General features: G+C 40.9%; 1 protein-coding gene across 6 annotated transcripts in view; it reads left to right on the top strand.

Moving 5' to 3' along the window:
* Nucleotides 1-18,209, top strand: part of SDCCAG8 (SHH signaling and ciliogenesis regulator SDCCAG8) — a 230,453-nt gene that overhangs the window by 8,186 nt on the left and 204,058 nt on the right. For all 6 annotated transcript variants that reach the window (XM_045982261.1, XM_045982263.1, XM_045982265.1 and 3 more), the window contains exons 2-4: nucleotides 4,330-4,503; nucleotides 5,226-5,311; nucleotides 8,795-8,908. In XM_045982261.1, the coding sequence (XP_045838217.1) occupies nucleotides 4,330-4,503; nucleotides 5,226-5,311; nucleotides 8,795-8,908 (374 nt within the window). The remainder of the gene's footprint in view (nucleotides 1-4,329; nucleotides 4,504-5,225; nucleotides 5,312-8,794; nucleotides 8,909-18,209) is intronic.

Genomic DNA, 18,209 nt, shown 5'->3' with positions numbered 1-18,209 from the left:
TGAGCCACCCAGGTGCCCCACTACTTACTTACTTTTCTGTTCATGTGTTGCTTTGGGACTCAGAGATCGTATTTGGGTTTGTATTGATAATTAAGTTTATTTTCAGGCTGTGGTTGGTGCTGGGGAGAAGAAATCAGGATGCATTATGAAATACTCGTACTGTCCTCTCTGGAGAGAAGGGGAAACGAATATTCTTTTCGTCTCTTGGTTGTGGACGGAAAAAGTTTGCCCACTCACAATGGGGTAGGAAATGATAACTAGAACCTCCTGTCTAATCCGGTTTGTAGCAGATAACGGCATGTGGGGTTTAGTGTTCTCTGTAAGGAGTATAGGACTTTGAGTTGCAATGGTTCCAGCTGAAGAGCAATAGGGTTTCATCTATTTTGAACCATCTAAGCATTATTATTCCTCGGGATTAACTCTGTCTGTTACAGCATATAACTAGGTTGCTATGTATATACCTTAAGAGCATTTGGAGTATTTTGAAATATGCTATTGAAATGACTTAAAAATATCACTTCCCTTTTTAGTTTTAGGACACAGTTTTTGCAAATTCCTTCTTTTCCTCTCTGATCCTAATAACTGAAGTCAGTGATTGCAAAAAACCCCCATATCTTGGGGCGCCTGGGTGGCTCAGTGGGTTAAAGCCTCTGCCTTCAGCTCAGGTCATGATCCCAGCGTCCTGGGATCGAGCCCCACATCGGGCTCTCTGCTCAGCAGGGAGCCTGCTTCCACCTCTCTATCTGCCTGCCTCTCTGCCTACTTGTGATCTCTGCCTGTCAAATAAATAAATAAAATCTTTAAAAAAAAACCCACCCATATCTTGGTTATAATTTTTCCTTGGGTTAGTTGTTGATATCAGTATCTCACCATTTCATATAATAACTGTTTTCATAGTGTAATTTTAACACGTAGTCTTTGACTGTCATAAATTCTAAAAGAGTAAAGAAGGATATTGGAAAACGGGTTAAGTGAGCCCAAAACTCGCCAACATTGTAATCTCATAAAAGAACTCTATGTATAGAGATTTTTCAACTGTGAATTTTTTCCGGATTTCCTTTCTTGTTCCTAATACAGCTTTTTAGCTTTTAGTCAAATTAAGTATAAATAAATAATTATCCTTTATCTTAGAAGAAATCATTTCATAGCTCCACAGGGCACACTTTTAATGTTAGTCAGTCCCTCTGTTTCCTTTCTAATGGATGTAATAAAGGTAAGTGCTTTATTCATAGATTTACGCATGTGAGTCTAAAGCTCTGGGAGCTAAATTGCTTACCATGTAACACTTTGATTTTCCTTTTTCCATTAATAAATCTCTTTAGAAAATACTAAGTTGTTGGAAAACTGCTACTTCTTATTTTTCTAAAACCAGAAATGTGTCTTATCTGGGCTTTTCTTAAACTCATGATGAGTAAGAGGAGGCTAGGCTTGATTAGTATTCAGCACCAAAGGCCCGTCAGACAAAGGTCTGTGTGAAAATAGGATTGGTTTGTGGAGAGGAATGTAGTGATAAATTCACCGAGTCTCTTGCGTAGTTAGTAATAAAATTTCATTGTTGAACCCCTGACCTGAAAGGCTTATTTTCTTTAGTTTAATTAGGAAATAAAATGAGTTACTCTAAGTGAAGAACCTGTGTCAGATATTTTATAACACAGAGTAGTGTGTGTGTGTGTGTGTATTTTTTTTTTAACTGAGTTACAGTTACTTTTTTTGTTCTAAACTTTGAAATTAATGAGCTTGGATAAAGTAAAATCTGTTTCTCGAGGTCCTGTAGAATATATGTTTGTAAATATATTTTCATCCATGACTGGTAATGAAAAGATAGTTGTTTTGTAGCTCTCATAGGGTTCCCATGTAGGTAGCAAAGATGAGGAGCTTTACTCCTGAGGACACAAGAAGAAATAGACCTAAATTGGCAAAGAAGAACAAGAATGTCACTGGCCATCATTGTTAAGAGTTGTTCCTTCTTAGGGACCTTCTCAGGGAAAGTACCATCTCCTTCCCTCAAACATCTTAAGGATTGTTTCAATGGAGTCCATTTGTAATAGATGATAGGGCACCTGAGTGGCTCAGTTGCTTAAGTATCTGCCTTCAGCTCAGGTCATGATCTCAGGGTCCTGGGATCTAGCCCTGTATCAGCCTCCCTGCTCCACAGGGAGTCTGCTTTCCCTCTCCCTCTGCCCCCCCACCCCACCTGTGTGTGTGGCGCGCTGCGTGCGCCCACTTTCTCACTCTCTCCAATATATAAATAAAAGCTTTAAAAGAAAAAGAAATAGGGGCACCTGGGTGGCTCAGTCGGTTTTCTCCCTTCAGCTCGGATTGTGATCCCAGGGTCCTGGATCTAGCCCTGTATGGGGCTCCCTGCCAAGCGGGGAGTCTGCTTCTCCCTCTGCCCCTCCCATTGCTCATGCAGTCTGTCTCTCTCTCCCTCTCACAAATATATAATGTCTTTTAAAAAATAAATAGATAATAGATGTAGATGAATTTGCATGGGAATTCATCATTTTCCAACCATACATTTCCATCTTAAATATATGTAGATGCTTGGTAAATTAATGAGTGGATTAAAAAATAACTTTCAAATACAGATGTCAAAATTTGAACAGGGTGACTGAAATCTGGGTTCCAGCTCTAATGTGAAAGAACAGTTTTTGTTGTAGTTAATGTTTTCTAATTTGGAACCAGTGAATTCAATCCTAAGAGATGAGCAGAAGCAACAAGTTTAAATGGAAAAAATAAATGGACCTTAATTAATGAAATTACCAGTTGATTGCCTGGTTCTCTGGTTGTTAGACATGGGAAAATACCCGTAACGTAGCATAGATTCTCCTAATGCCCATCCCTGGTGTCATTAGTATAGTTCTGCTTTTAATATAAGACTTGGATCCTTTGCTGAAAACATTGTTGGGTATTTCACTGGATCATTATTTCAGATCTGTATTGCTGCATAACAAACCACTGTAAAGCCTGGTGTCTGACAGCAACCACTAAAGGCATTTGGGTTGACTGGACGCAGCTGGACAGTTCTTCCTGTCTCTTTCATGCCATTGCAATGAGATGGCCTCGGGCGCTGGAGTCATCTGGAGGCTCCCCTGGCTGTCAGCGGGGCTGGGCTTCTGTCCTTCCCTATGTGGTCTCAGGGCCTCTCCTTGCCACATGGCCCGGCCACAATCTTTCCAGCAGGGTAGGCAAGCTTCCTGCTTCATGGCGTAGGGATCATAAAAACAAGCATTCCAGCAGGGAGGAAGCAGAAGCTACCAGACATTTAAAAAATGAAATCTGGGGGCGCCTGGGTGGCTCAGTCAGTTAAGGTCTCTATTCTGGGTTTCCCTAGGTCATGATTTCAGGGTCATGGGATTGAGCCCCAAGTAGGCTCCACACTCAGTGGGAAGTCTGCTTGTCCTCTCCCGCCTCCGCAGTCCCCCCAAACATGTGCACAGTGGGCGCTTACTAGCACTTGCATGCTCTCTGTTTCTCTCCAATAAATAAACAAATCTTAAAAAAAAAAAAAAAAATGAAGCCTGGTCTAGCATGGTGTAACTTCTGCATTCTGTTGGTGAAGACAAGTTACCAATTTCGTTTCAACTTGGGAGGGGACAAGGGTAGAATCCTGGTTTTGGAGGGGTCGGGGCGCTCTTTGGAGAGATGAACTACTGTAGTATAATATACCCTAAGAAACTTTGTTTTAGGCTGTAGGGTTAAGTATGTGCTAGTGAGTTGGAGCTTTGGTCGTGGGGATGGTGAGGTCCACTGACCAAGAGTCACTATAGATGTGCGGTCAGCCCACAGGACACTGGAGGGACTACACTACAGAGGAGGGCACTGTAAGCATTTCATTTAGCTCTTCTGGTCTTCATCAAAACTAGGTCTGGCTGTCTCTCTCTTGGGGAGGGACCTCTGGCTCACAGGCGCAAGTAGGCTTCCCTGGGCATGACCTTGATGTGGTGGAGTCTGTCTGGCTAGTTCTGCCCACCACCCTGGTCTCCCAGGGAGGGAAAAGGAGCCCTTTCTGGGGTGGGGTCGGTGTTTGGAGGGTGGAGTGGGGAGCATCTAACCCATTCTGTCCTCCTCGGAAGTAGAGCTATGTGTGCTGAGTGTCCACCACGAACGAGTCAGGGACCTTAGGGATCATCAAGCCTCCCTCTGACCATGAACTTCATCTCTCTCTTCCTCAGCACTGTCCTCAGCAAAGCCAGAAACACCTCTCTGCTTTTTCCCAGAAAGTCCGAAACACGATGACTTCTCCTTTCGAAACTGGCTTTTGGAGTAAGTGTACATGTGGCCGTCCAGACGTCCCCGGCGCTGATTTGCGTCATGTTGTCATTGCAGAGCGTGCGAATAGAAGCATTCACCAGCTGCAGAGCGCCCTGAGAGAAGGCGATGGTGGTGTTGGAGAAGGCGACGGTGGTGTTGGAGAAGGCGCACCAGACGCCCCATGTGGCACCGGCCTGGAAAGTGAGGACCCTGGGGCAGCCTGGCAGGAGCTGCAGTACAGCCATGCCGGTGAGTGTGAACGGACGCCAGTCCTGGTCTCAGTGGCTCAGGGTGACTATTTTAAGCTCCTCCATAAAGTAAGGACTCCAGGCCATCTTCCACTCTGCAGGTGTGATTTTCTTCCTGAAACACAAATTGGCTGGTGCAATTCCCTTGCTGAATATTTTCCCTTTGACTTCATGGTGCCTGTAGGCTGAAGCCCACAATCCTTTCAATGGCATAGCAATATTTTCTTGAGATGGCTCCAAGCTGCCTCTGCATGTGCATATTTCTGTCCTGCTCCCCACCATCCGTGTTGCAAGCCACGTTCTAGCCACAGCAGCCCACTGGCCCTGCTTCCGCCATCCCTTCGAACTGGGATATTTTTCTCACCCTTTCCTGCTTCCTAATCTTCTGCTCAGCCTTCACAGAGTTAACTGCTCTGTAGACACAACCATGGTCAGGTGCTCGCTCTTCTTCTAGCACTGCGTACAGCTGCAGATCTACGTGGGAACTTTTTACCCAGTGTGTTTTGTTTTATCTGTCAGTGGCTCGCTCTTGCTCGGTGGACTCAGCTTTTCAGTGGTAGCGATTTTCTCATGTTTGCCTTTAGATGACCCATCCATTGCACAGTTGTTGATGCATAAAACATGTTTACACTATGTTTGTTAGGTGGATAGAAGCGTGGATGGGTGGCAATAAGCCCTGGATCCGAGGGAAGGCTAATGAAACCCACTGTGTTCGCTCCACAGTCAATCAGCTCAAAGCTCTGTTGCGCCAACAGGCAACTAAGGAAAGTGAGGTGTCCCCATCGAGAAGACGAAATGCGTCCCCTCTGGTGCGTATCCACATTTGCAACCTGACTAGAGCATTGTCTTCCGATTTTTTTTTAAAGATTTTATTTATTTATTTGTTTAGAGGGGAAAAGCTTGAATAGGGAGAAGGAGAAAGGAGAAAGAGAGAGAATCTCAAGCAGACCCCACGCTTAGCAGAACCTGACAGGGGGCCTGATCTCACAACCCTGAGATCATGACCTGAGTCAAAATCAAGAGACGCTTAACTAATTGAGCCACCCAGGTGCCCCTCTAAGTATGTTTTAACTCTATAGTATTGTTTTAGTAGAATTCTGGGCAGGACATTCTGATAGCATAGCATTAAAAGAAATGATCTCCTCTGGGCACCTGGGTGGCTCAGTGGGTTAAAGCCTCTGCCTTCGGCTCAGGTCATGATCTCAGGGTCTTGGGATCGAGTCCCCCATTGGGCTTTCTTCTCGGCGGGGAGCCTGCTTCCCTCTCTCTCTCTCTGTGCCTGCCTCTCTGCCTTCTTGTGATCTCTGTCAAATAAATAAATAAAATCTTAAAAAAAAAAAAAAGAAATGATCTCCTCTCTGATTATTTTGGCTGAAGAATAGAGACTTCCATGGCAGAGGGAATCCTGAATTTTAAATTTATTGTTTGCTTGAAAAGTATAAGTGAGGGACAAGTCTGGACAATTTACTTTGCAATTGTTAACAACAACAACAACAACAAAAAAGGAACGGTCTATGAAAAAGAGTAGCTGTTTCTTTTTTATGGGGTCATAGCAATATCCTATCATTTTTAGAATTTACTTAATTATATTGCTAGCTGTCCTTTGTCATATATATTTTGAGTGTCAAAGCCAAAGTATATAATCTTATTCTGCATTTTAAAATACATGGTTATAAAGTTGCACAATGTGAGAAGCTATTGTGTATTTTTTTCTGAAGTTGTTTTTTTATTGCTATTCCTTCGACAGAGTGAATTATTCCTGATTGTAGCAATGTGGTATGCTAATGCCTGATATAGATGTGAGGGAGAGATAGGCATGAGGGAAGGATTTGGCTGGGTTTAAATGGTCAAAATAATGGCCTAGGCCTTAGTCTATCTGGGCCTATTACTTTCTAGAAAGATATTATGCCTCACAGCATTTCTGTAATAATAAGAGTATATACTTAAAATTCTTTATAAACCTATGCAGTCTGACATAAATCTAATACATCAAAGTAGCGATAAATAGTTTGCATTTTCAATGTAATGCGTAAAGCATTTTCAATGTAATGCGTTGAAATGTGTGCGACAGTTGGATAACAAGGCTGCGTTGTAGAAACCATGGAGACATAACACTTTACTCACAGCTGAAATGTCATAACCGTACCCTCAAATTAATACTTCACTCCAGCCCGACACATACGTTCGTGCTTAATTCCCACTTTGGAGACATGTACTACATACCCATATTCAATATTTATGGCTATCAACTATAATTTTAATGCAATATTGCACCATTCAGTGACTGCATTCCTGGTGAGACCTGGCTTCTAGAATGCTCTTAAGCGCACAGTGGGTCGAGCACTGAAGTCTAGTAGACGAAGTTACTGCATCTGCTGAATGCTCAGGCACAGTCATTAGCATTTTAAAGTTACAGCTGAGCAGCCTGGTTGAATCTGGGTAGCAGGAGGAGGCTTATCAAGAACATCACTGGTTCTTACATACTTTACAGATTCCTGGATCTGTTTATATGGAGTGGTGTGGAAGGTGCGACTTAGACTCTGGATGTGTATAGCCCTCCTGGAATGCTTACAAGCCGTAATGACAATAAGCATGTCTGACGGTTTAAAAACACTTTACAGACACTTTCTTCTTCTTTTTAAAAAAATTTTATTTATTTGATTTGAGAGAGAGAGCGTGGGAGCAGGGGGAGGTGCCGAGTGGGACGGAGAGGGATGGGGGAAAGAATCTGAAGCAAGCTCTGTGTTCAGCGTAGAACCCATCTTGGGGCTCGATCTCACAACCCTGATATCATGACCTGAGCCGAAACCAAGAGTCAGATGCCCGGGGACTGAGCCACCCGGGCAGCACTTGGGTGCACTTTCATAGCCATACGACCTAGCGGCTCTATAGACAGTGCAGCGGAGGCGCTGTTGAGATGGAAAATATGTTACTTATGATTTTGAAATGTAGCTGTCCAGACTCTAATAAACCCTTCAAAATATACACAGGCGATTTCATTTTCCACTCAGTATTAGCTTGGGTCTTTTTTATTTTTTATACCCACAGTAATATTTTGATTCTTATTTGTCTATGTTCTGGACCCATTTCTATTAACATAAAATTATTATCACTAATTGCTTTCTAATAGCCAGAGATAATCCATTTAATTAAAGTTACTTTGGTTTTTAAACTTCTTAAATATGCCAAAAAGCAGAACTCTACTTAATTATTCTGCCACAAGAACTGGTCCTTTGTTGTTAGGAATTTCTAACAGCCTGATAAATAAGGATCAGGTAGGTGTCTCATCTCGAGATTTCTCTGGGTTCATTTCACTTGTTGACACTCATACTCCCTTCCTGTTTTCCTCTTTTCCTTAAGAAATATCACCGAATGATAAATGATTCTAGAAACCCTGTTATCATTTGAGGAAAAAGTAGGATATACATTAAAGTCAATGCAGGAGTACTGCAGAGGTACAGAGAATTAATACTTTTTCTTGGGTCTGTTTGCTGGACCCCTGGTCTGGGGTAGCTGTCAGTTTCTTGAGGGTCCTGCCTGTGTACCCTACGCTTGGCGGCTCCATGTTCCAGACCAGCATAGTCTCAAACTGCCTTGAGTACTAGGGTCAAAAATCAAAAACCATGCTTTGCTAATGTCCTCCTTTGTAGATTGAATTTTACCTGGTGGACACACCTGGCAGCAAACCCTTGTCTAAAAAACCCTGCAGCAGGGGCGCCTGGGTGGCTCAGTGGGTTAGAGCCTCTGCCTTCGGCTCGGGTCATGATCCCAGGGTCCTGGGATCGAGCCCCACATCGGGCTCTCTGCTCCACAGGGAGCCTGCTTCCTCCTCTAAAAAAAAAAAAAAAAACCCTGCAGCAGGCCGCTGGTCTGCCATTTTGTCTTGCAGTGCTCTGGCATGGCGGTTTCCTGAAGAGAGTTGTCCATTTATCTCCCTATTGCTGAATGGGGTGTCGCATTTCCAGATGGCTCTGATAGGCAGTTCATCCCAAGCCAATGAGACTACCCCAGCATTTTTCCATTTGCAACAAAGTTTTTATGACCACTCTCACTTTCCGTCTTTAAAAAAAGATATTCACACCTGAATCTTATCTATTTTATCTATCTGTGGAATTTATAGGCTAGAGACATAAATACTACTGGCCACAATGTGATTTACCCTATGCTTATGTGACATCAGTACTAAATTGAGTATAGGGGTGGTGTGGTGGTATTACCTGACTCTTGGCTAAATCCAAACATGCTTAATTTTGGGGGGGTTGTTTTTGTTTTTTGGGGTTTTTTTGCTGTAGAGGTCATCAGAGTACGAGGAAGCCAATATGCCTACTGTATACAATCTCGTTCCTATCGTCAATGACCAGTCTCAATACATTCATCATTTAGAGGCAGAAGTCAAGTTCTGCAAGGTAAGTTTCTCATTAAAAATTTAACTGTAACTAAATTAAAGTTTCTATTAATGATACCTTCTATGAAAATGTGCTATTACTAGTCTTCACGTGTACTGTGATACATTGACAGTTGCATGTTCACATGTTTGAAAAGACTGATACGTTACAGAAGCTTCTCAGACTGGGGCATGATACTCCTGACCTTGCCGTTTCTGCTGGCTTCATTTCCCAGTGGCCCATAACTGTGTCTCATGTTTTGATAATGTGCTCTTATGTTTTAGAGTTTTTGCTTTCTACCCCACATTCTTTAGCCTAGTTGGTGGGAAATGCATTAGAATGGTAATACCAGTCACTCTCCTGCACTCAGGGATTCTAAACTGCTGACTCAATCTACTCCATTGTCTGCATGAAGGTTCTTACCTTAGCCTGGAATGAGAATGTCCCGGGGTGCTAATAACAATGTTGAAGAAACCAAATGTGTCTGCTGCGACTTGTAACACCAGATGCTTATAACGTTCAACTGTACGCAGTTTAGTAATGTCATTAATGCCTTTATTGTCATTAATGCCATTGGAGCCTTTATGCCTTTCCAAACTTTATGCCTTTCCCTCCTTTTTTAATTCAGTATCAATATATCTATTTTTTACATTTTGGTTCCTCTTCTAAGGTGCAAGACTCAGAAACCTTTAGACATTTCATGGTTTTGACTTTTCCAAGAAGTTCTCCATCTTAACATGTCACTTTGTCTTCATTCTTGGAGGATACAATTATTATTATAATTATTATTATAATTATACAATTATTATTGCACAAGTATTCTTGGATTACCAAAAAAGGCTGAAATGATAGCCTCGGATTGATTCCCTTAACAAGCTCCTTTTAATCCTTAAGACGCTATGGGTAGGGGTGCCTGCGTGGCTCCGTGGGTTAAAGCCTCTGCCTTCAGCTTGGGTCACAATCTTAGGGTCCTGGGATCGAGCCCCGCATTGGGCTCTCTGCTAAGCGGGGAGCCTGCTTCCTCCTTCCTCTCTCTCTCTCTGTCTAACTCTCTGCCTGCTTGTGATCCCTGTCTGTCAAACAAATAAAATCTTGAAAAAAAAAAAAAAAAGAAGATACTATGGGTAAAACTTAGAAGACCTTGTAGGGGAGTTTTATCTCTACCCTCTTAGAGTTTTTGGCTGTGACTTATAATGAAATTAACAAAAACCAGATTAACAGGATGAAAATATACACATTTATTTGGTTGTTTTATTACTGAAGTATAATTGATAAGATATTACTTTTAGGGGTACAACATGCTGATTGAACAATCTGATATATTACTCAGTGCCTATCACAATAAGTGTAGTTACTACCTGTCAGAATACAGTGTTATTGCAATATTATTGACTACATTCCCTGTGCTGTACTTTGCATCTCTGTGATTTGTTTTATAACTGAAAGTTTGAACTCTTAATTCCCTTTATCTATTTCACGCATCTCCCTACCGACCCCTCAGCAACCACCAGTTCTCTGTATTTAAGAGTCTGTCTGTTTGTTCCTTTATTTTGTTTTTTAGATTCCACATGTAAGTGAAATCATAGGGTATTGGTCTTCCTCTATGTGATTTATTTCAGTTAGCATGATACTCTCTAGGTCCACCCAAGTTGTCACAAATGCAAGATGTCATTCTTTTTTTTTTTAAGATTTTATTTATTTATTTGACAGAGATCACAGTAGGTGGAGAGGGAGGCGGGGGAGGGGGGGCAAGGCCGGGGTTGGGGGAGCAGACTCCCTGCTGAGCAGGGAGCCTGATGTAGGGCTCGATCCCAGGACCTGAGATCATGACCCAAACTGAAGGCAGAGGTTTAACCCACTGAGCCACCCAGGTGCCCCAAGATGTCATTCTTTTTTATGGCTGCATAATATTCTATTCCATTTATACACATATATATGTACACACACAAACACACATCCCACATCTTTATCCATTCATCAATCAATGCATATTTGGTTGTTTCCATATCTCGGCGACTGTAAATACTGCTGCAGTAAACAGAGAGGTGCATGGATCTTCTTGGTTTTGTGTCAGTTTGGGGCCAAATACCCAGTAATGAAATTACTGGACCTTATGCTTTTTCTGTTTTTAATTTTTTTGAGGATCCTCCATACCGTTTCCCGAACTGGCTGTACCAATTTATATTCCCACCAACAGTGTACGAGGATTGCCTTTTGCCCCATCCTCATCAATACTTGTTAATTCTTGTCTTTTTGATACTAGCCATTCTGACTGGTGTGAGGTGATACCACATTGTAGTTTTGATTTTTTTTCCCCCTTATGATGAGTGGTATTGAGCACCATTCCATATGTCTTGGCCATGTGTATGTCTTCTTTGGAGAAATGTCTATTCAGGTCCTCTGTATTTTAGATCTGATTATTTACTTTTTTTCAGTGTTGAATAGTACAAGTTCTTTATATACTCTGGATATTAACCCCTTACCAGGTATATCATTTGCAAATCTCTTCTTGCCTTTTTGTTTTGTTGGCGACTTCCTTTGCTGTGCAAAAGCTTTTTATTTTGGTTGCCCTTGTTTGAGGAGACATATCCATAAACATGTTGCTGAGCCAAGAGATTCCTGCCTATGTTTTTTTTCTTTTAGAAGTGTTATGGTCTCACATTTAGGTGTTTAATCCATCTGGTGTATATTTTTGTGTGCGGTGTGAGAAAGTGGTCCAGTTTCATTCTTTCACATGTCGCTGTCCAGTTTTCCCAACACCATTTTTTATTGAAAAGACTGTCTTTTCCCTTATGGATATTCTTGCTTCCTTTGTCATAGATTAACTGACCATTAGAGTTGTGTTTACTCTGGGCTCTCTATTCTGTTCCACGGAACCGTGTCTGTTTTGGGATCAGTACCATACTGTTTTGATTACTATAGCGATCTAGTATATCTTAAAATCTGGGATTGTCATACCTCCACTTTTTTCTTCTTTCTTAAGATTACTTTGACTATTTAGGATCTGTTTTGGTTCCATACAAATATTAGGTTTATTTATTCTAGCTCTGTGGAAAATGCTGTTAGTACTTGGGTAGAAAGCGCATGGAATCTGCAGATTGCCTTGGGTGGTGTGGACATTTTCATGTTTATTCTTCCAATCCATAGGCATGAGATAGCTTACCATTTGTCTGTATCTCTTTCAGCTTCTTTCATCAGTGGTCTGTAGTTTTCACACTACAGGTCTTCCACATCCGTGGTTAGGGTTATTGCTAGGTATTCTATTCCTTTTGGTGCATTGTAAATGGGTTTTTTTGTGGGTTTTTTTTTGGTGCATTGTAAATGGGTTTTTTTGTGGGTTTTTTTTTTTGTGGGTTTTTTTTTCTGTGTAATTGGGATTGTTTTAATACAAGTTCTGTGTGACATGGAAACTCTCACAAGGAAATGGCAAGACCGAAATACTCTTATACTGTGTTGAGCAAAGAGAGGCAGTGTGGAAACACAACTAAGATACTTGGGGAGGCTAAAGGAGGGGTGAGTTATTGTGAGGTCTGTTTGTACAGATTCCTCTCAGCCTCCACTCCCTATCTCTGGTGATAAGAATGTTTCTTTCTTCCTCTAATGCAGAAGACAGCTTTCACATGCGAGTTTTATCTCCAACTTCCAGGAAGAAATGGAAGGTGACTCTTTTTGTATCTGCTGTTTTTTAAGTGCTTTTAGCTCAAAATAATTCTTATTCCTAAGTGGCATATTTTGGGGTAGCAGATTCTACCACAATATAGATTGTAATAAACTTACCATCTAGTCGTGGGATGCCTGGGTGGCTCAGTTGGTTAAGTGACTGCCTTCAGCTTAAGTGATAATCCCAGGGCTCTGGGATTGAGTCCCACATCAGGCTCCTCACTCAGCAGGGACCCTGCTTCTCCCTCTGCTTGCCAATCCCCCAGCTTATGCGCTCTCTCTCTCTCTGACAAATAGGAAAATCTTCTTAAAAAATAAACTTACCATCTAGTTGGGAAGAGAGTACGAATGCCTATGAGCACCACAGCAACACTGTAGAGTATAAGGTAGTCTCCGTTCTGTAGTATTAACTAAAATTATAGTAAGAATAGAAAGGTACTAAAAGTTGGAGTTTAGGGAGATGTTTTTCTGGGAGAGGAAAATCTTAAAGGAGTGGGATTGTTTAGATCAGCAGGAGGATGAAGGAGTTCATAGAGAAAACAGCCACACTGAAAGGACATATTCAGGATGAATACGTTTTATCTATGGGAGCCACAAGGCATCTATTCTAAATCCTGCAGTAGAGGATGTCTGTTAGAAATTACTAAGGGCTCCTGGGTGGCTCGGTGGTTAAGTATCTGCCTTCTGCTCAGGTCATGATCCCAGGGTCCTGGGATGAAGTTCTGTATCAAGCTCCTTGCTCAGTGGGGAACCTGGTTCTTCCTCTCTTTCTGCTGCTCCCCCTGCTTATGCTCTCTCTGTCTCTCTCCTCTCTCTGTCAAGTAAATAAAATCTTAAAAAAAAAGAAATTATTAAAATGATGCTGAACTAGGAAAATGGAAGATTATAAGAACCTTGAAAGGTAGAGTATATATTTGATACATTTCAACAAGGGGATAATGGAATAAAAGTAACATTTAAGGGCTTAGAAATAGCTTATTAATTTTTTATTGTTTTTAAGGATTTTATTTATTTGTTTGACAGATCACAAGTAGGCAGAGAGGCAGGCAGAGAGAGAGAGGGGAGGAAGCAGGCTCCCTGCTGAGCAGAGAGCCTGATGCGGGGCTCGATCCCAGGACCCTGAGATCATGACCTGAGCCGAAGGCAGACATTCAACCTCTTGAGCCACTGAGGCATCCCTCATTTAATTTAATTTAATTTAATTTAATTTAATTTAATTTTCTGTAAACTCCATGCCACATGTGAGGTTTAAACTCACAACCTGGAGATCAAGAGTCACATGCTGTACCAACTGACCCAGCCAGGCACCCCTAAGTTTTTATTTCAATTCCAGTTCGTTAAAGTACAATGTGTTAGTTTCAGGTGTACAATATAGCGACTCAACACTTCCGTACAACACCCAGTGCTCATCAGAACAGGTGCACTCTGCAATCCCCATCACCTCTTTCACCCGTCCTCCCACCCACCTCCCTTCTGGTGACCATCGGTTTGTTCTCTAGAGTTAAGAGTCTGTTTCTTGGTTTGCCTCTCTCTGCCTTTTTTTCCCTTTGCTCATTTGTTTTGTTTCTTAAATTCTACGTATGCATGAACTCATATGGTACTTGTCTTTCTCTGCCTGACTTATTTCCCTTAACGCACCACTGTGTAGCACCATTTATCTGTCTTTGCAAATGGCAAGATTTCATTCTCTTTTATGGCTGAGTAATACTCCATTGTGTATATATATATATATGTGTATATACACACACCACTTCTTCTTTTCTTTTTTTTTAAAAGATTTTTATTTTTATTTATTTGACAGAGAGAGAGATCACAAGTAGGCAGAGAGGCAGGTGGAGGCAGAGGGGGAAGCAGGCTCCCTGCTGAGCAGAGAGCCTGATGCGGGGCTCGATCCCAGGACCCTGAGATCATGACCTGAGCCGAAGGCAGCGGCTTAACCCACTGAGCCACCCAGGTGCCCGCATACCACTTCTTTACCCGTTCATCAGTTGATGGACATCTGGGCTCTTTCCATAATTTGGCTGCTGTAGATAATGTTGCTATAGACATTGGAGTGCGTATATCCCTTTGAATTAGTATTTTTGTATTCTTTGGGCAAATACTTACTACTAATTGCTGGATGGTAGGGTAGTTCTATTTTTAACTTTCTGAGGAAGCTCCATTCTGTTTCTAGAGTGGCTGCACCAGTTAGCATTCCCACCAACAGTGCAAGAGGGTTCCCTTTTTTCCACATCCTTGTCAAAACCTGTTGTATTTTGGGTTACTGATTTTAGCCATTCTGGCAGGTATGAGGTGATAGCTCATTATAGTTTTGCATTGTAGATTTGATGTGTATTTCCCTGATGATCAGTGATGTTGAGCATCTTTTCATGTGTCTGTTGGCCATCTGGATGTGTTCTTTTTTTTTTTTTTTTTTTTTTTTTTTAAAGATTCATTTATTTGACAGATAGAGATCACAAGTAGGCAGAGAGGTAGGCAGAGAGAGAGAGAGGAGGAAGCAGGCTCCCCGCTAAGCAGAGAGCCCGATGTGGGGCTCGATCCCAGGACCCTGGGATCATGACCCGAGCTGAAGGCAGAGGCTTTAACCCGCTGAGCCACCCAGGTGCCCCCATCTGGATGTGTTCTTTAGAAAAATGCCTATTTGTGTGTTCTGCCCATTTTTAATTGGATTATTTGTTGTTGTTGTTGTTTTTCTTAAAGGTTTTATTTATTTGAGAGAGAAAGAGCATGAATTCAGGGGAGTGGGTGGGGAAGAGGAGACCTGAGCCAGGGGCCCGATCCAGGGCTCCATCCCAGGGCCCTGGGATCATGACCTGAGCCAAAGGCAGATGCTTAACCGACTAAGCCACCCAGCTACCCCTGGATTATTTGTTTTTTGAGTATAGGAGTTTTTTTAAGTTCTTTATATCTTCTGGATACTAACCCTTTATCAGATATGTCATTTGCAAATATCTTCTCCCATTGATATTAGTTCTATTGATTGTTTCTCTCACTGTGCAGAAGCTTTTTATTTTGATGTCATCCCAGCAGTTTATTTTTGCTTTTGTTTCTCTTGCCTCAAAAAACATATTAGATAGAACTTGCTATAGCTGATGTGAAAGAGGTTCCTGCCTGTGTTCTCCTCTAGGAATTTTATGGTTTCAGGCCTCACATTTAGTTAATCCCTTTTGAATTTATTTTTGTGTTTGGTATAAGAAAGTGGTCCAGTTCCATTCTTTTGCATGTCGCTCTCCAGTTTTCCCAACACCATTTGCTGAGGAGACTGTCTTTTTCCCATTGTATCTTCTTTCCTGCTTTAAGATTAATTGACCATATACTCGTGGATTCAATTCTGGGTTTTCTGTTCCATTCTAGTGATCTGTGCGTCTGTTTTTGTGCAAGTACCATACCATTTTGAGCACTACAGCTTTATAATATAACTTAAAGTCTGGAATTTTAACGCCTCTGGCTTGCTTTTCTTTTTCAAGGATGTTTTGGCTATTCAGGGTCTTTTATGGTTCCATACAAATTATAGGATTATTTGTTCTAGCTCTGTGAAAAGTGCTGTTGGTATTTTGATAGGGATTGCATTAAATGTGTAGATTGCTTTGGATAGCATAGACATTTTGACAATATTCTTCTAATCCATGGGCATGAAATGTCTTTCCATTTCTTTGTGTCACCTTCAATTTCTTTCATCAGTGTTTTATAGTTTTCAGAGTACGGGTTTTTCATCTTACTGTTTTTGGTGCAAGTGTAAATGGGATAGATTCATTAATTTCTCTTTCTGCTGCTTCATTATTGGTGTATAGAAATGTAACAGATTTCTGTATGTTGATTTTGTATCCTGTGACCTTACTGAATTCGTGTATAAGTTCTAGCAGTTTTTTGGTCAGGTTTTCCATATGGAGTATCATGTCATCTGCAAATAGTGAAAATTTTACTTCTTTCTTGCCAATTGGGATGTTCTTTATTTCTTTTTATTGTCTGACTGCTGTGGCTAGGACTTCTAGTAGTATGTTGCAGAAGTGGCAAAATTGGACATTCCTGTTTTGTTCTGGACCGTAGAGGAAAAGGTCTCAGTTTTCCCCCATTGACAATATTAGCTGTGGGTTTTTGATATATGACCTTTATTATATTGAGTCATAACCTACTTTGTTGAGTGTTTTTGTCATGAATGGATGTTGACTTTGTCAAATGCTTTTTCCGTTTCTATTGAAATGATCATACGGTTCTTATCCTTTCTTGTATTAATGTGGTGTATCATGATGACTGATTTGCAAATTTGAACCACCCTTGCAAACCTGGAATAAATCCCACTTTATTGTGGTGAATGATTTTTTTAATGTATTGTTGGATTCAGTTTGGAAGTATATTATTGAGAATTTTTGCATCTGTGTTTATCAGGGATATTGGCCTGTAGTTCTCTTTTTCTGGTGCTGTCTTTATCTGGTTTTGGCATCAGGGTAATGCTGGACTTATAGAGTGAATTTGGAAGTTTTCCTTCCTTTTCTATTTTTCAATAGTTTATAGGTATTAACTCTCCTTTAATTGTTTGGTAGAGATATCTTATTAGTTTTTTTAAATTAATAGACTTTATTTTTTAGGTCAGTTTTAGGTTTACAGGAACATTGAGTAGAAAGCACCTAGAGTTCCCAGGTACTTCCCCTTCATACCTCCTCAGCAGTTCTTGCTGTTATAAACTGCGTGTATCAACGTGGCATGTTCATTTCAGTTGATGAGCCAATATTATTACATTATTATTTGCTAAATTCTACATTTACATTAGTGCTCACTCTTTGTGCATTCTGTAGCTTTTGGAAAATGTGTGATGTGTATCCATCACTACAGTGGCAAAGAGAATAGTTCCACTGCCATAAAGATCAATCTGTGCTCCATTTCCTCATCTCTCCTTCCTGACCCTCCAAATCCCGGCAACCACTGATCTCTTTACTGTCCCCACAGTTTTGCTTTTTCAGATTGTTGTGTAGTTGGAATCACATAGTGTGTAGCCTTTTCATACTGGCTTCGCTGACTTCGAATAGGCATTGAAGTTTCCTTCATGTCTTTTTATGGCTCAATAGCCTTTTTTTAATCACCGGATAAAATTCTATTGTATGGATATAACATAGTTTGTTTATCCATTCATCCTTTGAAGGACATCTTGCTTGCTTCCAAGTTTTGGCAACTATGAACAACACTGCTATAAATATTCATGTGCAGGTTTTTGTGGATATAAATTTTTAACTCATTTGAGTAAATACCAAGAAGCTCAGTTGCTGGGTCACATGATAAGAGTATTTTTAGTTTTGTAAGAAGCTGTCACACTGTCTTCCAAAGTACCATTTTGCTTTTTCACCAGCGGTGAATGAGAGTTCTTGGTGCTCCCCATCCTTGCCAGCATTTGGTGTCATTAGTAATGTACTAAAGGTGTGTTTTAATGTAAATTCCCTGATGACATATAATATTGGACATTATTTTCCTGTACTTATTTTCCATTTATATACTTCCTTTTTTTAAGTTGAGTTGTTTATTTTCTTATTATTGAGTTCTTAAGAGTTCCTTATATATTTTGGATACCAGTCATTTATCAGCTATGTCTTTTGCAATTTTTTCCTCCTAGTGCGTGGCTAGCCTTTGATTCTCTTAACAGTGCCTTTTATAGAGCAGAAGGTTTGATTTC

This window comes from Meles meles, chromosome 17 (assembly GCF_922984935.1).
Source record: "Meles meles chromosome 17, mMelMel3.1 paternal haplotype, whole genome shotgun sequence".
Classification (NCBI taxonomy): Eukaryota; Metazoa; Chordata; class Mammalia; order Carnivora; family Mustelidae; genus Meles; species Meles meles.
The sequence above is the reverse complement of the archived record's forward strand: the minus strand, read 5'-3'. Positions and strand labels throughout refer to the sequence as shown.